Source organism: Antennarius striatus, chromosome 3 (genome assembly GCF_040054535.1).
Source record: "Antennarius striatus isolate MH-2024 chromosome 3, ASM4005453v1, whole genome shotgun sequence".
Classification (NCBI taxonomy): Eukaryota; Metazoa; Chordata; class Actinopteri; order Lophiiformes; family Antennariidae; genus Antennarius; species Antennarius striatus.
In genome coordinates, this window is record NC_090778.1 from 4,860,401 (window position 1) to 4,884,030 (window position 23,630).

A 23,630-nucleotide genomic window follows, 5' to 3' on the forward strand; every position below is an offset into this window, starting at 1 on the left:
TTTGATCTATGACAGTAGGTCAGAGCACTAGCTTTGATCTTTGACCATGCAGGTAAGTCAGGGTAAAAATTTGAATTCATGGGTGTCGCGGGACGTCGCAGTCTGTGACTGCCTTGCACTTTGTGGTGGAAGTGTGTGAATGTGATCCAGACTCGGAGGAGCTGACCAGATGGACCGGGCCAGTGGGGCTGTGGGGGCTGCAGCCTCCTCCAGAGGGGGATGCTGGGATGATGCAACCAGAGGAGGGGCAGAGGGTCGTCCGGCAGACCGCTGCCAGCAGAGGGGCTGACAGCCGACACCGATGCCGTCTCTGGCGTCTACACGAAGGGTTAGGGAACTTATCGTGGCAACACACGAGTAGCCATCGGACACTCGTCAAGCTACCGAGCGAGGAGAGGAGGAGCGTCTCGGGTATGAATGAGTGAACACTGGGGCGACACAGCGCTGTCTTTATGCCGGCTATGCTAACAGCGTTAGCATTAGCAGCTTGAGCTTGGTTATTTTTTGACTTTATATTTGTGGTCAGTTCACTGACTGGAAACGAAATAGTCAGACGATCCCTAAACTAAGGTTAACCACTTCATCTCGAGTTGTTCGGTTTGTTTAGAGTGGAAGGGTAATTATCATTTTAGCAGATTCTAGTCAGCTGTCAAGCTAGCAAGCATTAGTACTGCCGTTCCGTCAATTATTTCGCAATAAGTCTTTGGATTTATAACCCCAGAATCATTTTTGTTCGAAGTGTGTCAGTGTTTGTACTGAAGGCTACTGAAGTGTCACCCCTGTTTAAATTTACGTAATGTCTGTAAGATTTACACGTTTTGTTATTCCTGCTGATGGCTGTTGTGATAAAGTGGAGCTTACCTTCATTTTGTCCGGTACTAAGTCAACATGTTAATAACAAAAGAAAGGCAGAAGAAGTTGGGTCTTCATACTTTTTTTTTTAAATTCAGTATGTTCTTATCCTATCAGTATCAGGTCAAGCAGATATGACATCTGCAAGACACGTAGTATACAAAACTTGTGTCAGTTTCACTATCTTTTTTTGCCATGTGTTAAATTCCTTTTGTTCTGTGAGAGCTTTTATCCGTTAATTATCAGTAAATGTTCACCGTTTCAGCGTTTGGCAGTGCTTTTATTTTGAAAAAGACTCACAAAGCGGAAGTGAAGTTGCTGAAATTCCGGTTGTGTCTGACCTGATGGCTAATTAGCTAACTGGGCGATCCCTGGGCTGAGTTCTGTGTCTGTTAGCTTACACTTCAGCGTCAGCTCGCTGTTTTTACTGTTTGGTTACTAAAACAGATGCTTGAATATCAGAGCTAAACAATGCTAGGGCTAGAGTTAGCCATGGTGCTGGTTTTTTAGGCCTAGTGTAATATAAATTCACCATCCAACTGAGGAGAGTCAACAACGACCCGGTGCCGCAGCTCGCCAGCGCTAGCCCAGAACTGCGTACTATTACAGAGCCGTAATGTGTCTTACCAGAACATCAACTTTGTCGTTTATTATATAGATTTAGAATCATCTGTTTGAAGCCAAAGGGGATAAAATATTTCCCAGCTTACGTGGACCAGTTTAGGTATGCTGCATCCCACTTTTAAAGTCGATGCTCAGGAGACGAGCTTTGAGTTATGAGATGTTCCTCTCGGCTTTGGCGGCTCTTATCTGTGCTGGGAGAAGAAGAAGAAAAAACATTTCGGGGAATTACATTACATCTACTCACGGAAACCTAAAGCTGGAAGATACATCATGTTTGTTGACTTGGATGATTGATTTTCAAGTAAGTGTGTTTATGGCAATGTCTTTTTGGCAAATGAAATTCCAGGATTGACAGTGTCTGGTCTGTCTCAGTCCTGCTCCTGTCTACTTGGCTTGGTACAAAGTCACCCTTGTAGGGTCCACATTTCTTTATGCTTTAGAGAAGCTACCACAGGAAGCTTATGTTATGGCAAGGAAGTGCCCCCCCACAGTCAAAGCATGAAAAAGGAAGGGGGCATTAATGAGTTGGCAGACCAGTGCTGCTAACTCATTTCATGTCATGCATCTTTCAGTGGTCAGCGAAGGAACGCTGTACACAATTCTGTTTTGGTGAGCTTCACATCAGACCGATTGCAATAATGAACTCTGAAATCGGATACGGTCTATATATATATTCACCGGGGAAAGGAATTTTCCCAACCGCAGAAGCAGCATTGTTTTGGATGCATTGTGATTCATGTTGTGATGTTGTAATCTACAGCAGCATCAGTGGAACATCTGGTTTAGACTACACATTCAAATAGAACCAAGTGAGTGAGACCCATCTGGGTTTAAAAAAGTATGCTGTGTGAATTATTTAAAGTCTAATGGATTTGCTTTGCTTTTACATTTGGGAGAGAGTGACTGAAAAGACAGCTCTCTTTGACCCATTTACTGTTTCTTATGGTCCCCAGCCTGTGATCCCTTGTTTGGTCAGATCCAGTGAAAACAGTCAAGAAGGCGCTCCCTGTTGCAGACATCTGCTTTGACACGCTTTCAGCTATTTAGAGTAGATGTTGAGTGCATATGTCAGTGCTTAGAGCAAACGCCTAGCTAAATGTATGTTATTGAAATGTGCACATGTGGAGTTAACTGGCAGACAGATAAGACTGGTAGGTAATATGTGGTCATGCTATATTCTATAGCAAGCCAAGTCCTGATTGTTGATTGATTGTCTTCCATCTACAGTTGAAAAAGTCACTTATTTGGTGATTTCTACTCCATTTATATTCAAAACTTCTCATGCTGATAGATGTTTTGAATTTTATTTTCATTTGTTCATTCCCACAAGTTTTTTTTTTTTTTTTAAGATACCCAAAGCAGTGCCTTGGGAGTTTTGCCACTGGCAGACAGAAAGTCAACACAAGCTTTCCAGACAGTTATTTTTTATTTTGACTGCATATAAAATATAGATAACCTTTCAAAATATGAAAGGGCTGAGCATACCTGCAGGAAGATTAGTGCCTTCTCAATGTGTTGCCAATACATGAAACTTCCAAATAAGGTGATGCCAGAATGTAGGTGATAGCACAGGTAGTCCTCAACGAACACAGTTGGTTCCAAGAGGTTGTTCATAAATTGAATTGTCTGTAAGTTTTTTTATTTTTTTTATTTTAATCTATAATCATCCTTTGAGGTCATTTAACTGCCATGACTACTCTAAAAACAGAGGTACTGTTCCCAAAGACTAATCAGAAGCAATAACAGGACATTAAAAACCGACACTTGATAAAATAAAGTGAATGTATAGGTCGTTTCAATGTAAGTCGTTCTTGGTTATCCTTTGGGTTTAAAAAAAATACACAGAAAAATAATAATCAAGTTGACGTCGTTTCACTTGACTTAATGTCTGTCCACCACAAATTTTGGACTCTTAAAATCAGTAGAATACAGTTAGGAGCACAGAATATCATGTGTCTGTACCTAAATATGAATGAAAACACATAATATTAAAATACGTACGTATCGTTCCAATACCTACCTTTATTTACGTGATCGTTTTGAATTCAGATTAGTTTACAGTAAAATTTTGCTCCTTATAATTTAATCCTTGATTACATTCAAGGAACTCTTTGACAGTTTTTAGAGTGTATCCAAGAACGGTCAGAGTCAGCTGTTGATGTTGATGATCTGCTGTACGGTACTGCAGCATGTAGGTTACCTTTAGAGCGACAGAGGAACAGGAGGATGGTGAATTATTGTTGGTGAGAGGTAGAGTCACTACCACTGTCACTACCACTGTCTTCACTAGCCTGTGTTTTATCATATGTGATAAAGAGGTGCTCAGAGACAACTGTGACTGTGGTAAGTTGTTGTGCTGTAAAACGGGGCAGTGTGTATATTTGAAGTTTTGGGTAGTTCCCCTACCAAGTAAGTGAGACACACCTGTTTTTATTTTGAAGAGGGGAAAAAAACCCACAAAAATGTTGCTTTTACTGAAGAAGAAGCTCCCCACAGGGTGAACCTGAAGAAGACGAGAATGACAAAAAGTCTCTGCTGACACCAGAAGGTGTCCTGATATCTAAAAAAACTACACCACATAGGATCAGAGCAACCACACAACAACACACAAGACGGTGCGAAGAACGTTTGTTTGCGAATGCATTGGTGCTGCTCAGTGGAGGTTGTGGCAGAAAGGGGAACTGTAGTAGTCGGACAGTAGTCGGATATGGTGGTGTGCGTTAGTTCATGTCTCCCAATGTTCGTTAGTTTAAGACTACCTGTACATTTTGGAAGGCTTTAACTTGTAAAAAATTGATAAAGGTGTGTGGTGCAAACTTAGGTACAATTATGGTAGTGACCACTGAAGAAGCTGCAGATATATCTGAGCGAGCAGTGTGCCTTGTAACCTTGAGCCGTGAGGCCTGTGTCCATGAATACTTTCCAGCACTGGACCACAGAAGCTTTAACGCTGCAGTCTGTCCAGTTGAGATGCTATGTTACATCCCGCTTCAAAACGGTGATGTATTGTAATTGTCAGTGTTTCTGTGTTTGTCCGACCGTTCGTCCGTCCATTTGTTAGTTTGTCCACCAAATATCTTCGCAACCGTTGCAGATAGAAAGATGAAACAAAAAGAACATTACTCGGGCGGCAAAGGGTATGAAAATGAGATTTTGACCTTGAGAAAACTAGGACAAGGTCAAATTTCAACTTTTGTACACTCAGGAATTGGGTAAGATAGAAAGACGAGGAAGAAGGCCAGTGTAAGACCATATATTGAAGCTAGTGTTTTGACCTGTGCAAGTAGGTCAGGGTAAAATTTTGAATTCAGGGGTGTCGTGGGATGTTGCAATCTGTGACTGCCTTGGTTTGGTATTCACGTAGAGATGGAGGTTAATGATATCTCCTTTTATTAAAGAATTCATCATCTTTTTGTTGCCTGAGAATTTCTCATTTTTCTGTAGCATGTAATGCCTCGCGGGCCCATTGCATGGATTCCCAATGGGGTTGACATTTAGTTATTTTCTCTGTATTTTCCTTTGGAGGCAGTTTTTCTTTCTTCTTTGCAACTTTATGTTGTAATAATGATTATAATAATGAAAAATTATTTTATAAGAGTGTTATTTTGACAAAAGAAACAAATTGTATTATGTCCATGCAGTCTTCATAATTCATTCTGAAGACTGAAACTGTTTTGAGGTTTGTTCACATGAATCGAGTGCAGCTTATCCCAAAAGAAACAGCAAGACAAAAAAAACATTAGAATAGAGAATAAATGATTTTATATAATATACATAACACCTTGCAATGTGCTGGCAACAGGTCAGGATTGTACCCCACCTCTTGCCTATAGCAATCTGGGGTAGGCTTCATCAACACTTGTGACTTGCAAGGCAGAAATGTGGCTGAATAAAAACCATTTTGGTCATCTTGTCTACATAAAAAAATGGATGGATGGACACAGCAGAATACCTGCATCAAAAACACATTCAAACTATTAGAAAAGTATTTGTTTTTGAGTGAGGCACAGTTGTGGTTTTGTAACAGGGTTTTGTTGGATTCTCTTGAGGTTTCTGGCTCGGGTATGAGCTATTGTGTGCAGATCCCTCCCGTTACATCAGCCCTACTACTTATGTGTAATAATATTTACTGTATTTCCAGTTCCAAACAACAAACTGCTGCACAGGAAAGAAACAACTCAGTGATTGATTGGAGCTGGATTTCCTGTGAACAATGAATAATTTTGACTTTTTTTCCTCTTAAGAGTGAAAAAAAAAATCCCCCCAAGACATCCAAGTCTGTGCTAAAGTACTTACTCTGTTTTCCAGCTTTGTCCAAAAGCACTTTTCTCGCTAACGTGGCATCAAATCTTCACATTTAGAGGCAACATGTGTACAGCATTGAAAAAAACCTTCTTGTGTTTTAATAAGGACTTATTGATTTAGTATCAGATAGTTTCAATGCTATCACTGGATGAACATAGTTTGAAAGGTGAAACCAGAAATTATTTTTTTTTTATTTTAAATTTTTGTTTTTACTTATACATCATGTTGTGAAATGTATCACACTGAATTATGTTCAAGAATCTGCTCAAATTAGTTCTTACTGGCAGTCCTTCCATGGTTATGAAGTTGTTTAAACAGGGCAAAGGTGAGCGTGAACTGGTATGAGTATAGCTTTGCCAAATATGGCACGAAATGATTTCCCAGCAAAATAAAATCCAGTACATCTTGTATCGGTTGCCTGGTAACCGACTAACAGACTCACATTTTTGCTTCCAAAATTCGTCCCTTTGATCCATGGTGGAGTCTGCTTTTCCTGTTTTGGTTGTAATGATTATCCTATGATACAAAAACAGCTCATGACCTGCAGATCTTTGTTTGATTATCTGCAGATTATCACAGTATTGAGACAAATTCATTGAAAGCATCTGCCGTCCTCACAGAGTCAAGTCTTGTTGCAGCTGAAGGGTCAGTGAAAGCTTGACCTGACAGACTGCTCATAAACACACAGGAGCCATCTAGTGGAGACACTTGTTGGCCTTTGAAAGCCTCTTTTTCGTTGTTTATGAAGCATTCCTGTTTCGTGGGTGGTCTGTTGCAGCTGTATTAACAGCTACCAAATGTAACTCTTGTGAGGACAAGATAAGTAAAACTACAGTTGGCACACAACTGTCAATAAACTGTGATGTAATTATAAAATCAAATTTTGAAACTGTTGTATCCATTATAATAAAGGATTTAGATCAACAATCTTATTTCATAACGGATTCCAGAGACAGGTGGAGAGAAATGGATTTTTAAAGGTGCTTTGCAATTCAGCGATGCCTTTAGTGGATCTGTTGGAAATAAATCCTCGCCAATGGAAAACAGGTGTTGTTACTTCAAGGGCTGTAATACATTTCCTTTCTCCTCTCTCCATTGTGCAGACTGAGCTGTAAATGTATCTGCAACAAAGAGCTCAGTATGAAGAAGTCGGTCCGGCCAGCTGTGAGTAAGGTGAGTGGAGATCGAGGGAAGGTGGAGGCCACAGCTACAACTGGGACCGCAAAACCTGCAGCCAAGAGCAGCGCTGCGGCGCCTCTGTCGAAGGTCAGAGTCGTTACATGTTGGACCAGTAAGTTTGATCTGGGTTTTTTTGTTTGTAAGTGAGTTTGTTGAATTTTCTGCCTGCAGGTCAAAAGCAATGATGACCTTCTAGCAGCTATGGCTGGAGGGAATCCGGCATCAAGTAGCGTCGTCTCCAAGACCAAGAGGACTGCATCCATTGGGACTACTACTATCAACCCAGACAGCAAGCCAAAGACAACATTAGGTTTATTTGATACCTGCAAATTTACTTCTCAACTTTTTTAATGTTTGCCTGTAAATGTAAGGATTACCTTTTTCGCTCTCTGTCAGGTATTTCTTCCAAGCGCACATCATCTTTGCTTTCCAAGGAGCCAAATTCGTCACGAGACCGCCCACGAACATCCAGGACGTCAGCTAACAAGAAGCAGTTGGTGTCTGGGCCTTTATCGGGGGATGTAGCCTCAGGAAAACGTTCTCGCAGCCAGAACGTCCTAGAGACTGAAGGTCGTATGAGCAAATCTAAATCAGACGGCCAGATCAGCGATAAGGTGGCTCTGGAGGCCAAAGTAAAAGATTTGTTGGGCTTGGCTAAAAGCAAAGATGTGGAGATCCTCCACCTACGGAGTGAGCTGAGAGACATGAGGGCCCAGCTCGGTTTGGTAGAGAAAGAAGAGATCCCAGAGGAAACAGCTGGAGATGAAGAGAAGCCCCATGTTTCAGCCATAACAGCAGCTGATGTGGAGTCCACTCTGATTCTCCTACAAGAGCAGAACCAGACCATCAGAGAGGAGCTCAACCTGCTGAAGAGTGAGAACCGAATGCTGAAAGATCGGCTCAATGCGCTGGGCTTCTCGCTGGAGCAGAGGCTGGACGGCTCCGACAAGCTGCTCAACTACACGTCCTTGAGCCCGGACCTGGCACCAGGAAGTGGGCAGAGCGATGGTGGAGGAACGGGGACGCTGACGTCCTCAGTTGAAGGATCCGCTCCGGGCTCTTTGGAGGATCTCCTCACAGGACAACAGCATGGAGGCTCGGCAGACAACCTTGATAGTGAATCCAGTGAGGTTTACCAGGCCGTCACCTCCAGTGATGACGCTCTGGATGCCCCCTCTGGAGCCTCATCGTCATCAGAGTCAGAATGTGCCCCCAGCCGGGAGCGCTCCAGGAGGGGCAGCAGCGGTAATGCCAGCGAGGTGTCGGTGGCCTGTCTGACGGAGCGCATCCATCAGATGGAAGAGAACCAGCACAGCACTGCAGAGGAGCTCCAGGCCACATTACAGGAGCTGGCTGACCTGCAGCAAATCACTCAGGAGCTGAACGGAGAGAATGAGCGGCTCGGTGAGGAGAAGGTGATCCTCATGGACTCGCTGTGCCAGCAGAGCGACAAGCTGGAGCTGTACGGTCGACAGATAGAGTATCTTCGCTCTCTGCTGGAAGAGCATCACATCTCCTACGTGTTAGAGGAGGACATCAAGAGCGGCCGCTACCTGGAGCTGGAGCAGCGCTACGCAGACCTGGCAGATAACGCCCGCTTCGAGAGGGAGCAGCTGCTGGGGGTCCAACAGCACCTCTCCAACACACTCAAGATGGCCGAACAGGACAACGCTGAGGCCCAGGAGATGATCGGAGCCCTGAAGGAGAGGAACCACCAGATGGAGCGCATCATGGAGTCAGAGCGGCAGGGTCGTGCCGCCATGGCGGCCGCAGTCGAGGAATACAAGGCGGCTGTGAGCAACGACCAGGCGGAGTTGAGCCGCTGCAGAGCTCAGCTGGACCAAGAGAGACAGAGGGTGGCCGAACTGTACTCCCTTCACACCGCAGGAGACAAAAATGACATCTGCCAGCTGCTGGAAGGAGTACGTCTGGGGAAAGAAGAGGCTGAAGCCAAGGCGGCAAAGTTGCAGGAGGAACTGGAACAAGCTCACAGCGACCTCACCCGATTGCAGGAGACTTTTAGTAAGGTGGGTTAAGATGTTTGAGATGTAGAATCGAGATGATTTAGTGGGGTGTCAATTTCCTCAAGCCTTAAATTGCTAAATTAATGTGTTTGACCTAAATTAAATTAACCTAGATTAATTTGAGTTTTTTTGTGTCGCAAAAAGAAGCGTTCCATTTATTAATCTATGCAGCAGATGATGGTCACCACTTTAATAACATCACAAATTCAGTAGTCAGGTCTCTAATGGGGTACAAATTTCTTGCTTCTTGTTGCCTCACCAACCAAAAAAACACAGCAAAATATACAGATGTGTATTCAAGACACTGAGTTGTACTCGGTCAATCACTATTAGTAAAAACAGTAATCAGCTAATTACTTCATTGCTTTTTAATTAAATGAAGGACCCCCCCCTCTTCCTGTGTGTGCAGCTGGACAGGGAATACAGGGACTTTCAGGAGCAGGTGCAGCAGCAGATGGCAGAGCAGGACCGCACACTGGAGAAGCAGCGCATGGATCTGCAGGAGAAAGAGACGGAGATTGCAGACATGAAGGAAACCATCTTTGAGCTGGAGGATGAGGTAGAGCAGCACCGAGCTCTTAAACTCCACGACAACCTCATCATCACAGACCTGGAGAGTAAGTGGGCTTCCAGAGACCTTTTAGAAATTGTGGGAGCAAAACCAAAATTTCCCACTCTTTGGACACCCTGTCGTGTTTCGTATCTCAGTCGTCTTAGTCCTCTATCATTGAGTGTTTGCTAACAGTGACGCAACTGCTATTGATTCTGTTCTGCTGTCTCTCTTCATGAATGCTCCAGTCATGTACAGAACCTTAACTTCTATTTCAGACTCAGTGAAGAAGCTACAGGACCAGAAACATGACATGGAGAGAGAGATTAAGATTCTTCAACGAAGGCTGAGGGTAAGAGTGCTAGAGATGAAGGCCAGATAGCATTTTTTTCTGAACTCCTTTTTTTAGTTTACTTTTAGTAACTCTAAGAAATGAACGATACACCAAACTGTTGGAAAGTGGTGAATTTATCTTGACATTGGTTAAAACCAAATACTCTGGATACTGGATTCACATAAAAACATGTGGTAGTTTATGTCTTAATGAAGTGGTTCATTTAGCCTGAACCATTCTATGTAAAGTTGAGGATGAATGGATGAAAACTCAAAGGTCACAATGACCTGAAACCATGGTCTGGGTCAGGGTTAAGAATTTCTAAGAACGTTTCAAATAAATGTTAAAATGTGAAGTGAGATCATTTCTAAAAAATACACGTGACTCTCTTCATAACCAACAGGTGTGTGTCTGTGGAGGTGTGTGTGTGTGTGTGTGTGTGTGGGATAAGAAAATGAGTGAGTGGTGTGCAAATTGCACAATTCTCACTGGAAATTATTCACTGGAATCTAACATATGAAGACACTGATAACTTCCATTTCACCAGGAACTACACACACTATCTTCTATTATCTCTTCACCTGCTTTGGGTACTATGAGAGGTGTGATCTGTGTCTTTACGGAACCCTTCACACCTTCACTGCTTTAAAACACTTCACCCCTGTCATCAAGCGGCTCCTCCAGTCCAGATAAGAAAAGACTCCTCCTCAGAGGAGTTGGTGTAGAAACAGCGATAAATGAAGTATTTTCTAACACATCGACTTATAAATAAAACTGCAATGTCAGATGTTGCAGCTTGTTCTATGAGGACATGTAGATATTAAAGCCACTCCAATAATTCAGCAGAACAAATACAAGTCATCTCTCTGCTGCTGTTGTCTTATTGCGCGTGTGTGTGTGTGTGCGTAGGAAGAGTCGATGGAGTGGCGTCAGTTCCAGGCTGATCTGCAGACAGCCGTGGTCATTGCTAATGACATCAAGTCTGAAGCCCAGGAGGAGATCGGAGATTTGCGTCGCCGGCTACAGGAAGCCCAGGAAAAGAATGAGAAGCTGAGCAAAGAGCTGGACGAGGTCAAGAGCCGCAAGTAAGACCCACAGAGAGAGAGAAAGAGAGAGAGAGCTGGAGCAGCTCCAGCGGTCAGACCAACATCGTCCGTCTTCTGCTTGTAAACAAAGCGAAACAAGATTTAACTTTGCTTATTTAATTAGGAATCACTTCAGTTAGCAGTGTTCATTCATCTCTTGACAAATCTCACAGTTAAAAAGAAAGCGCAATCAAGGAAAATAAATTATTTTCAATTTTGATTCCACCCATTTTTACGATTGAAATCGTGTAAAAGCCATCCTTTGAGCGCTACGTAGAATAAAGTCTATATGCTAAGCAGAGTACTGTGTTTCTTCCCAGGCAGGACGAGGAGAGAGGCAGAGTTTATAACTATATGAATGCAGTGGAGAGGGACCTGGCTGCTCTCAGACAGGGAATGGGTCTCAGCCGGCGCTCCTCCACCTCCTCAGAGCCCTCCCCTACTGTCAAAACGCTCATCAAGAGCTTTGACAGTGCCTCACAAGGTACCAGCACATCTCGAGATGCTCCACATTCCTCACCCTTTATATATCTGTGCTGTTTTTAACAGTAATTTCCTATAAAAAGCATTTTTATAGGAAATTATCCATTCTGATAATGCAGAAAGTTAGGTTTATGCTTTATTTATTCCCATCGGTTCAGCTTTAGAAATCTGCAACGACTGTTCTTGATCCAGATCCCCTTTCTGTATCTGTTGTTTCCTTTCTCTTTCTTAACTTAGGTCCTCCTTCCAACGGCGCCACTGTGACTCCAACAGCCTCAGCTGCCCCGCTGCCACGCACTCCCCTCAGCCCCAGTCCCATGAAAACCCCCCCAGCGGCTGCTGTTTCACCCATACAGGTGCAGGAGGGAAGGCTTCCTATGATTGAGCTTCAAAATGGTCCCTCATTCCAGTGTTACCTTAAGATTTATTGAGGTGACTTATTTGTGTGAAAAGTCATGTTTGTCCTCAGTGGACAGTGTTACAAAGCTGTCAAGAAGGACAGACAACCAGATTAGTAAATATCCTGATTTAAAAGATTTAAATGGAGTTGGAAAAATCTAAACTTGTTGGATCAAAAGTCTTAAAAGAATGATTTGGTCTGAAATACAGAGGGCATCAGAAGCTTTTTAAAAACCTTGAATTTCTAATCAGTTTGGGACAGGACATTTCAAATGAGTGTCGTGTTGGACATCTAGCAGTAATTTAAAAAAAAGCATAATAAGGGACTTTTAACGATGGAAGCAGTAAAATAACTCATGCATTTTCCCCCCCAATAATTTAAATGCTAACTTATAATTATTTTACTTGAATGATACCTAATTTTCAGCCTTGTGATGAGGCTGAAAATTGATATAATTTTATAAATTTATAATAATAACCAATTTTCAATGGTATAAGTAGCGGAACAGTTTTCTCATTAAATGAAGAAACACATGATCCTCCAAAATAAACAGATATTAAAAGATGTTTGATTAATCCTAACTGTGGTGGCAGGATGAGCTGAGTGTTGTTTTTTCCCCTTCAGAGACACACTGTAACTGGGTCTATGTCGGCTTCTAAGCCACTGAGCGATAAGAGGCCCAGCTACACTGATATCAGCATGCCAGGTGAGGAAGCGGTGGTTTAAATATGCAAAAAGGATGTCCCTATTTCAGAACTGCTGCTCTCAAAAATGGTCCTATGAATCTGTGAAGTGATAGAATGGTGTTCTGTTCATGATGTGTTACACGCAGAGGATGTATTGTTTGGCCAACGGGATTAGACAGTCTCCTCTCTCATGAGAAATAAGACAGTCTGTCCCAGAACTTTAGAGATAAAATTGGTTTACTGTATGTTTTAGCTAATCAAAACACTAGAGTGGACGATAAGAGGGAAATGATAAGCTGCAACATACTGTAGATTTCCCCCCAGTTCATTCTCATCGCTAACAAGTTCAAGTGTTCCATGTGAACGTGCAGATTGGACCATAGTCTCTAATGGTACATTTATGTTTCTCTGATTTATTGTTTCTTGCTGGACGAGGGTGACGGTATTTCCTGAACTCAGAGGGTCTGGAATGTTGCTCTTTACTGACTCTGTTACATCTTATTCCACAGGAAGCCCCTTCCACAAATACTGTATGTGATGTAAATACTGTGATGTGTCCACAGCTGAGCACCTTCTCAGGGGGGTGTCAGGGAATCGACCTCCATCTGCTCTCCAGAGGGTCTCCAACATGGACTCCACCAAATCCATCACAGGTTAGAGGTGGTTTGTCATATTAATGCTTGGGGTTTACAGTATGGATCATCTGGTATTTTAATGATTTGAGTTCTAACTGAAGATAACAAACAGCATCAGGAATTAAAGTAGTAGGTCACAGCCTCGCCTTCCACAACATCAGACTTCACTGCATGATAGTAGTTGTGGTCTAAAACGCTCAGTTATATTACCTTACGACTAAATAATCACGATGTGTCTGAAACAAACACTGCTCAAAATGTGAGATTACAGTAATCTCATGTTTATTCACTTGTCAAGATGCACGGCTTCACTACATCACAGATTTTTAGTAGGTAGTCACGTGATGCCGTACGCGCATGCTATTGGCTGACAGCATCTGTGTGTGCACTATATTCCAAGACTCGCGGTTCCTCCTGCAACTTTTCTTTAATACAAAATCGAGGGTAAGTGGGAGATTGTTGTTTGTTCCTTGTTAAGGCTGGATGCCGAATAAAGTTTGTTCAAGGAATATCGTGTGCGCCCCACCGTAAGAAACACTGGTGTTGTTACAAGTCTGTAAGAGTGTGGGAAAAGATCGTACAGATATAAGGTGGTTTAATATCAGTATGGGGAGGGTTTATGAATGTTTAAATTACGTTAATAAGAAAATTAATATTTTGTCGCTATATCGCGGAATTTGGTTCTTCGCGTGTGGTTCCTGGAACACATTAAAACCGCGAGTAACGAGAGATTACTGTGTTCAGAGTTCCAGGAGTGTTCGGTCCAACAGGAACAAACCAGCCAAAGTACCAGCACAGAAACACCGGTCACACAAATCAAACACTGTCATCAGCAGTTGGCACTGACGCTTTCAACTTAACTTTTTATTAAGTTAATAGCCTCATTTTGAGTATAAAATATCATTCATGATACTGGAGCCAACATCCCACAAATATGTGGTACAAACTTTGGTTGATATTGTACACTACTGGTAAATAACGGCCTCTATAATGGCCTCCTCTGTCCTGACCAGCGTCCCGGAGGAGCAGTGAGGAGATGAAGAGGGACATTTCGTCTACAGATGGGGCCTCCTCGTCCTCCCTGATGGCTATGAATGCTGCCTCCTCTCCGCTGTCGCTGTCCTCCTCCTCCCCCACAGCCTCCATCACCCCCACAGCACGCAGTCGCCTAAGGTACTACCCCCTGGGCAGTTGGTCCATGTTTTGCACTTACTGGTAAAATATTTTTATAGCTGTTGGTTTAAAATCTGTTGTTGTTGTTTTTTTCACATAGTTTTTGTGAAAGTCATTTATTGAGATTAAAAAAACCCCACCTCTGACTGTGGTTGTTTTTGGTCTCCTGATAAAACACTTTGCTCATGGATGCGTTCCTGTTCAAACCAACATCTTACCTTTTAATCGTTCTGATGCTGTTAATCTCTTAAACAGTTTTCCTACATGGTTCCCTTTGTTTTGTTTGCAGAGAAGAGAGAAAGGACCCGCTGTCGGCTCTGGCCAGAGAATATGGAGGCTCTAAGAGAAACGCCTTGTTGAAGTGGTGCCAGAAGAAGACGGAGGGTTATCAGGTACCGGCTGATTTGGAACTGGTTGGAACAAAAAAAATCCATTTCCCGAACCGTTTAATAACATTCCTTGTAAATATAAATGGGTAGGTAGCTTTAGGAATTTTAAATTGGCAATAAAGGAAATTAGTTGACATTCTTTTGATATGTCCCTACAGTAAATAGTACAACTGCACTGATCCTGTTACCGAGCTGAGGATGGAGAATCAGAGGAAATTTTTGGTTTTCTTTTCTTTTCCGGCAAAATTACGAAAGTTTCTGGTTTTTCGTTTTTGTTCCATGAACAGGTTCAGAGCCCTGATTCTAAACTAAGTTTGATTATTTCTCTTCTTGTAAAATTCAAAATTGTATATGATGCCTGATTCTGCACAAAAAAAGCAGCAAAAGGTTTGCTGCATTAATGATGAAATGCTAAACCCCCCGTTTTGTTTTGGGGTTTTTTGTGGTTGGGGGTTGTGTCAATGATCTCCTCTTTCTACAACGTTGTCCAGATGGAGGGGGCGCACAGGATGGGTTGTTACCTTGCTGAGGAGAGTCAGGAGCGCAGTCTGTTGCTTTCAGATCTTGATCCAGATTACTTTGTTGTCTGTTCAATGTGTTGTCATATAGAAGCATTGGTTTCATAGATAACTTTCATTCTCTCGAGTCCGCTGTGTCTCTTCCCTGGACTCTTCCTGTTGCCTCAGTGTGAACGTGTTGTTGAATGAATACCTATTCAGACATGCAAACACAATAAACCCCCTGGCACTGACACGTACGTGACTTGTGCTCAGATGCCAATCAGGAGGGGCGTCACCACAAAGACGGCGTGATGTTTACTTCCATTAACTGATGGGTTATGGTTTCCATGGCACGTCTGATTTCACCAGGAAGCGTGCATCATTACCACATCCTATGAATTGCCCGCCTGATGAGAACAGAGTGTGTTTTCACAAAGCCTGGAGGTGTCTGAAATCATCAACTCGGCATCAGATGGAAACGATGGGTTGACCTGCTCTTCTGTGTTGAAGTAGCTCTAAATAGTCCCATAATCATTCATGCGCCATCAATGTGCCCTCTGAGTCTGGATTATGTCATAAAACTGATTATCATTTTGTTTGGAACTATAAATGTTGTTTTAAGATTAACAGCATGTTCACATTGTTTTCCAGAACATTGACATCACAAACTTTAGCAGCAGCTGGAACGATGGTTTGGCCTTTTGCGCTGTACTTCACACCTACCTCCCTGCACACATCCCCTACCAGGAGCTCAGCAGCCAAGAGAAGGCAAGTAGAGCTCACAGGAAGTCCCGCCCTTCAAGCTAGAGTCGTTTCTGCTTTCAGACATGATGACTACCGTGTGTGATTGTGACTCTCTGTCTCCCCAGAGGAGGAACTTCACACTAGCTTTCCAGGCTGCAGAGAGCGTGGGCATCAAATGCACTTTGGTGAGCTGCACACTGGCAGGAAATGACTTCATTAAAACAAATGAGTAGTGACATCCTGGGTCGGATTGGAAATGCATTAAATGGCATCTGAGTCTTTTCTGATAAATACAGTTCAGCCAATGGCATTGCTCATTCTGAATCTTGCAGTTAGCTTAGCGTAGCCTGTGATGAAAATAGCAAATCTAACATTAATCATTCTGACGGTTTCTTTTTGAAATCAGAGAAAATCAAACAAAAATCACCAGATTTTGCACTTGTTTTCTGCTGAGTCACAAATCTTAATTTCATCAGTCTTTTTTTCCCCCTTTAATCCTGTGTTCCAGGACATAAACGACATGGTGCACACAGAGAGGCCAGACTGGCAGAGTGTGATGACTTACGTCACCGCCATCTACAAGTACTTTGAGACCTGACTTCGTGTGTCACCCTCCCTGCTCCTGCAGCACTGTCCCAACTGACCAAGACCTTCAGAGCTCTCTCTCTCCTGACATCTGTCCCCCTCCCCCACCACAGCCACTCATGCTGCATGTCACTATTTAGCAGGAATGGAGGCAGACCAGAGCCTCACTGGACACACAGCTACTCCATCCTCCAGTGCTTTGTAGAGGGGGGTCTTTGTGTAACACTGTAGTCCAACGACTCACCTGTTTGCCTACTGTTAGACTAGAAAGCCATGAAGTGCTGATGGTGAAAGCCTGGTGAACCAAGTATGAACAGAAGTGATGAAATACTGTAGGTTGTCTTTGCCTTGACTTCTGAAGCAGCAAGCATTAAAGAAACTCAGTGCCTTTTGCCTGGCTGCTCATGGAAAGAAATGTTCCCTTGCAGTTAACCTAATTTTTTTAGGGTGTTCTGGGGAAAATTCTTGCAAATCTGACTACCAGTAGTTGTAAGAAGAGACATCATCTGAATATTTTTGTGCATGCATGAACAGTGAGACTCAGCCTTTTTTGCACCAAGTCTTCCAGATGTTGTACGATACAGATGCCTTTCAGCAGGTGAAGTGCCTGTGGGTCGTGATGCAGAAGACCAGATTCTGAGCGCTCTTCGGTTCCTCCAGAGGACTAGTCTTCTCACCGTAAGCTGTGACGCTGAAGACTGATTTCTTGTTGCCAAATGTATTTTGGAGCCTTTTAATTGTTGACATGTTTGGTCATCAGGTCGGACCGATGTTACAGCTACGACATCAGCATCTTGTCATGCACACAAAATATGCTATTATCTGCAAAAGTAATCCATATTTTGCAGCTCTATCACATTCATTCTCATAATTCTCACAAATTGTTTTTTTCCACTAATGCATTTGATGTGTCTGAAGCCAAAATGCTGGTCCTGGATTTGCCTTCTTGCACTTTTTTTCATTGGGCAGATGCAGCACACAATGTAAACAAAAGAGTAGAATTTAGTTTTGAGATAAATGTGTTTTGATTGACATTTCAGTTCTTTTTGGATCAGAGAGCCTTAAACTGAATCAGCCTGGAGGGTCTAATCAGAGAAATATTGTCTCACCCAGGGATGATGTGACTTGACGAAAGGTCAAAACACACTTTTGTAAGTCAACGCCAAGCCTCATTAAAGGAAGTGTTCAACTTTTGGGGAAAAATGCATTAATTTTTTTGTAGAAACTTAGATGAGGTGGTGGAGCTCTTGTGGTGATATTTACAGCTTCTTCATGACACCTTTGTTGTGTTTGAGCAGAGATGGGTTAGCTCATGTTTCCAGTCTTGATGCTAAGCTAGCCGTGCTCAAGCTCCACAAGCACAAGAGTGGCATCAATCCATCCATCTTAACATTCAGCACGAAAGCAATTTTTGTATTTGTCAAAACAAAAATGTCAAACTATTCCTTTAACATAAGCTAATTGTTTTGCACATAAACTGCAGACATGTGATTGGATAGTTCATTTAGCCACCGACTGATTTTGTGTGTGAGTGCTGGTGCAGCGTTAGGTAGTTTTCTTTTGCTAGTATAACGAACCCTTCAGATAAACTTTGTAGAACACGATGTTTAATTTGTAAGATTTCAATAATTCTTCCTATTTAGTATTTATTTGCAGTACATTAGCATTTAATAAAGGGTTTATAGCACACTAGAAGGACATTTAAAATCTTCATTAATGTATAATATCTTGTCAAGCCATTACAGCTGAGTTTTACTACATTACCGTTCTTTTGACAGTCACATTATATACTTAGACCAACAGCTAGTTTGTAGTGTTAGCGTTAATAAAACATTCATCTTAGGTAAAACTGCTATAAATGATAAATAGAATGGATTTTAAGTGTAATCCTGTTTGACTGCAGTGTATTTATCAACATATCAAGTTCACTGTATTTATTTGCATAGTTTTCAACCATCGCAGGGGAAACTTTGCTTTATTTGTGTGTGTATGAAGTTGTTAGTAGACATACAATAAGTAGCTGCACTGAGATAAGCTTTTTTCTGTTTCACAATAGTTTCCTGCTTCAATAGTTGAGCCGAGGGTTCTATGAGTGAAACATTTGACATTTCAGTCAGTTTTGATTTATGTCACCAGCGATGAGATGGTTTCTGAAACGACGTTTTTCTTGAATGTGCCTCCAGAGGAACACTAGTATGATGTGGTGCGATGGTCGGAAAGCTTTTTTGGAAGCTGTGTAATCCCTGTGTGGGTGAGGTGGTGATGCATTGTGTTCATGTAGATTAGATCAGTCTGCCAGCTGGTGTCAGCAGCAACATCAGGATTTAGAAGCGTGTACAGCTGCGTTAAACATTCAGCAATTCCAAGTTAGCACAAGAACTGCATACGTTTTTTTTTAAATTATATTTTTTGTTATTTAATGTTTGAAGGCATCAGTTCTGTTGACAGGGACTAGTGATCCGTGGTGCAAAGGACTGGCAGCCAACACTTTTTTACTGTGCTCTGTTCGCTCACGTGTTTAATCATTCCAACTTGAACATTTTGGAACTACGGAAAGATTTGTGAAACTTATCCATCCTGCAAGTGGAATGTGTTTTGAGCACGCTTTAGTGATCCTGGGACTTAACGGGGTCCAACACGCTGACATGGAGTGATTGATGAACGCTAAGCCTGGCCTGCTGGGATCAGTCCAGACGGCTCGCAGACGATGGGAAGCACATTCCACCTCCAGATGATGCACACATGAGGGACTTGTTAGTCGGTCTGGGCCCTCAGATGATGCCCTTTAAATGTATATTTTACACAAGGAGCAAAGCAAATGCGATCGGTGCATCTTGCCTTCACTGGTTCCCCCGTGCATTGTTTTTCTTTTTGTTTACTTGAAGATGCTCTGACAGTTCCACTGAACCTGCTTGAGTTTGCCTTTTTGTTTCTATTACGCCTTTATTTTGTTCAATCCACAGTTTGATTGTGTGTGGAATAACTTTCTGATCACGCTAAACATACATGCAGTGCAAATTAAAGCAGAATGAAGAAATGTGTGTTTGCGTATTTGCAAAGGGATGAAGCTTCCAGTATTAGCTCCAGTGCACATTATGATTATGATCGACTGTAAAAATGCTGTTTGGTTTTATGTTGTTTTTTTTTTCTTTATTATAAAAGACCGTTGAAACAGCTTTGTTTGCTGTCATTATTGTCTTACCACATGGTTTTAACCTACATTTACCAGTCATTTAATCATTTAAAATTTTTACTTGAATTAAGTTAGTCTCCAGGAGTGTCCTGGTGCCCATAATTCTATATTTGTCTTCCTGCATGAAGAAATTCTAAAGGAAAAACTGGACTGACTTGTGTTTAGATGTTAGTGTGTGCATGTCACCAACTGCTTTTAACACACAACAGGCTTTTAACCCATCCGCTTCTCAGGAAACAGAGGCTCTATAATGTTTTATGAGGGAGGGGTGTGGGTAAGGGAGAGAGGGAGGGGGAAGTGTGTGACTCTGAACTCATTCACTACAGATGCAGCGTTGTTTTCTCCCAATGCATGCAGGAGAAACTGATCAGGCTTGTGTTTCCTGGATTTCACCCAGGTTGAACTAAAGCGGACAATTTAACCTGAAATAAAGTGAGTCATTGATCAAGTTTGTGTTCTCAGTGGTGAGTGAAGTCAATCACTTTTAGATCAAGTGTACTTTTATCACACCAAAGTTCCATTGCAGAGGAAATCTTGAAACTATCCTTGTTGGAAATGACTGATGGACAGAAGGGAACCAGAGGTGAGTCATTAAAATTCTGCTTGAAAGTTTTTTTGTATCTTTTGAAATTTAGTTTGAGCGGTGCAGTCAGACATTGTTCTTCGTGAGGTGTTTGTGGTTTAGTCGGTGCACACGCTGCTGGCAGAATTCTGATTGCATGTGATGAATGTGTGAGGAGAGTAAAGTGTTGTGTTCAGGTTCCTCTGCAGTTTAAAACAGTGATCTCACAGCATTCCTGCAGGTATCTCTTGTGTGTCTCTGAGCTCCTTACCTGCCCTGCCATAGTAGCTGTACCTTCATAGTGTTAGATTGACACTATGATGTCTTCTATCTACTGTTCTGGAAAACTTCATAAATATTTAAAAATGTATCTCACGTTCTGGTAAAGAAAAAAAAACCTGTTTTGTAACATGAAAATTGTTGTTTAACCAGCAAAGCATTGGATCAAGGCTTTTGAGACATGGGGCACGCCAACATAATCATTTGTCATCATAGAGCTTAATAATATGTTTGTATTTTAGTCATGTGTTTTCTATCAAAATAATCCAGTAAATAAAAGTCAACTAACATGTTATAAAGCCAGACCCCCAGGGGTTCAGGAGCAGTTTTCTCATAATCAACTAAGTCATTTCACAGACAGGTTCAGACCAGTTTGAATGAACAGAGTTCTGAGAAGAATGTTAATCAGATGAAGACGGAGAAAAAACACTCCACTTAAGTTCATTTAGAAACAAAGAGGTGATGAGTAAACGCTTCCATCATGGGATGACAAACCGCAAACAGAACATGTATGTTTAATGGGCCTTTATGATGAATGTATCAGCTGATTGGTCAGACATTAACAGCACATCTGCTATGCAATATGGGTATCACAGCTCTTCACAACAGGTCCTACATTGTTACCTTCGTCTGTCAAACTATAACTGGCGTAAATTAGTTTGATCATGAGTGAAATACAGGTTAGTTTTTAGAGCAGGCTGCTGCTGTGATCAGCGTTCAGATCATGGAAAGACTGTCAATAGATCAGACTAATCTGTCAGCAGCACACAGTGTGTGTCGAGCTGGGAGGATGGATGTTTGGTCAACTGTGCTTTCCCTCCACTGCAGGAGGAAGAGGAAGAGGTTTTTTTTCTTGGTGATGCTGGAAAAACGCTGGTTTGACATCTAAAGCTTTGTAAAAGATATTATACTCTTATGAATCAGATATCATATTCATGTGTTAGGAAGTAAAGATACCTTCAATGACTAGTTTCTGAACCAAATCCTAAAGTGAAAAATGTCAACTGAAGCCCATTTTTAAGATCGTGCTCACGTCACAGGATTCACAACTCAGGACAGCCTCTTATGGAAGGATGTATAGCAGGTTATAGGGGCATTATATACATAGTTTTCTTGAGATCCATCATTTCCTTTGTTGCCCTCTGAGATTTTTTTTGTTTAAGATGAGCACTCCGCTGATGAAACCTCAACACAATGCAATAAAACGCTTATCTGACTGAGAGGAAAGTTATCAACAAAATCTTCATATGTACGTGAAACAGGATGAAAAAACTATGATAATAGACCTTGAAATAACAAATCTTCAGTCACACTAAAAAGGTTTCACTCTGACTCAAGGGGAAAACCGACCCAGAGAGCAAAGACCTCATAGTTCCAGTACAGCTGTTATCTCCACCAACTGGACTTCCCCACGAGAACATTCCCCTCAAAGAGAATTACAATTTTTCTAAGCCTAGGTAAAGTTCAGGTAACCTGACAGCAATGGGATTCACTAACAGATCGGGACCTATATTTATTATTTATTATTATGAATTACAAAAAAAGTGTAATGGACTGAAAATGTCTATAACTTTGAAATAACATTTCCAAAAATAGAGGGGAAACTCAGTGTTTTTGCTTCATGCCATTGTCCATGTCCATATCCATCCATGTTACCTTCTCTGTTTTATTATCCACGAGATACATCTGGTAATTTCTGTCTCTGTGTTGAATGAAACTGTGCCAGTTAGTCATTAAGAAGAGGTTACAGATACAACCTATGTTGAGTTAGGGGTTGAGTTAGCGTTTAATTTAGGGTTTGGTGAGGTGATTTGGACATTTAGGGCCAAGTTTAGGTCATTAAAAAACTAAGACCTTGAAGATTTATTGTTATTAAAAAAATATTTATTCAAGCAACCCTAAAGTCTGTAAACACTTGGGTTGACATCTATATTATTTATTTATTTGATATTGAAATAATCACATGAATATTAACATTGAAATTAGACTTTTATTTATATTAACACACAAATATAGATTATCATTATGACTGTAAGAGATACGCGACACGAGCCCTACCCTCGGAAAGAAGTGAGAAGAAATCTGAAATGACAAACCAAAGCCAATCAGACTCAGATGGAAAAAAATGTCCATTTGTGTAGGAACCCATTGCTCCCAGTAAGGAGAGAAAGAGGCTTTCAGGAGCGTTATGTCAGAGACAGTTTGCAGGAAACAGGATTAGACTGCACTAATGAAAGGTTGGTATTTTTACCACAGTCTCAAGCTGCACTTGTGATGTTCCCAAAAAATTAATCCATGTTTCCCGGCTACGGTGCTTACCGTGAAGCATTGGGAGTTCTGCTACGTATTGGTTTTACGCAGATAAAGACTCCAGTAGCTGTTCTCCCACTGCTCCTCTGCAGGGTCAAGAAGGGCTGTTTATACAAGACATCAGCAACTCCAAGTCCCATGACTATTATCACAGAACCAAATCTTTTTGAGCAATTTATCCTACCATTGAAGAAGAAGAATGGTGTTGATTGTTTTGGTGACCTTTTTAAAAAAAAATTGGTCAGTATTTAATATTTTCCCGAGAAGTTTAACATGACTAGTGTTAAAGCTTTTATTAAGATATCAAGATCTAAAGGTTAAGGTCAAGTTATTTATAGTGGGAGTGCTGGGAAATATTTAGTCCTTACAATGGCAAATTTATTGAATTAATTTTTTAGTGTATAACTCTAGAAAGTCAGCATGACATTAAACAAACCAGTATCACCCAGTAAACAAACAAACTGTCCTTTTCAGATTGATTAATATGTAAATAATGCATTTTAAATTTATTTTTACACTTGTCTGACACAGCATGTGATGCTCTAAAACAAGAGTGTCCAATTAATTTTCAATTTTAATTGAAATTTAAATTTTTGAAAATTAAGTTTCAAATTAATATTCATTAATTTTAATTTTCAGAGGGCCACATCAGCATAACAGGCCAGATGTAACTTATAATTGTAACTCAATGTAATAATGTATAATGTAAAATAAATGTAACTACTTCTTAATGTTAAA

At 41.4% G+C, this 23,630-nt stretch overlaps 1 protein-coding gene across 3 annotated transcripts; it reads left to right on the plus strand.

Annotated features, from left to right (window-relative positions):
• The first annotated feature begins 271 nt into the window (after positions 1-271).
• On the plus strand, positions 272-19,723 carry specc1la (sperm antigen with calponin homology and coiled-coil domains 1-like a). 3 transcript variants are annotated; one of them, XM_068309728.1, is made up of 16 exons: positions 272-411; positions 6,885-7,047; positions 7,132-7,270; positions 7,357-8,987; positions 9,394-9,601; positions 9,813-9,886; positions 10,778-10,953; positions 11,274-11,437; positions 11,674-11,792; positions 12,461-12,542; positions 13,086-13,175; positions 14,171-14,330; positions 14,620-14,722; positions 15,871-15,987; positions 16,089-16,148; positions 16,472-19,723. In XM_068309728.1, exons 2-16 carry the CDS (start codon positions 6,922-6,924, stop codon positions 16,559-16,561), a joined length of 3,339 nt encoding a protein of 1,112 aa, XP_068165829.1. In that variant the 5' UTR covers positions 272-411; positions 6,885-6,921; the 3' UTR covers positions 16,562-19,723. The 3 variants fall into 3 exon arrangements, with proteins under 3 accessions (XP_068165829.1, XP_068165836.1, XP_068165821.1); XM_068309720.1 differs by lacking the exon at positions 272-411 and adding an exon at positions 1,150-1,777; XM_068309735.1 differs by lacking the exons at positions 272-411; positions 13,086-13,175; positions 14,171-14,330; ... (2 more) ...; positions 16,089-16,148; positions 16,472-19,723 and adding an exon at positions 1,148-1,777 and having other exon boundaries at positions 11,674-11,868.
• The last annotated feature ends 3,907 nt before the right edge of the window (positions 19,724-23,630 follow it).

What these genes read in the sequence shown, in the direction of transcription:
- specc1la (XM_068309728.1), top strand. Translation starts at nt 6,922, where the DNA reads ATGAAGAAGTCGGTCCGGCCAGCTGTGAGTAAGGTGAGTGGAGATCGA. An exon ending in CTGCGGCGCCTCTGTCGAAG is followed by an intron (nt 7,048 to 7,131) that starts GTCAGAGTCGTT and finishes TTCTGCCTGCAG; the next exon opens with GTCAAAAGCAATGATGACCT. An exon ending in CTCCACCAAATCCATCACAG is followed by an intron (nt 13,176 to 14,170) that starts GTTAGAGGTGGT and finishes TGTCCTGACCAG; the next exon opens with CGTCCCGGAGGAGCAGTGAG.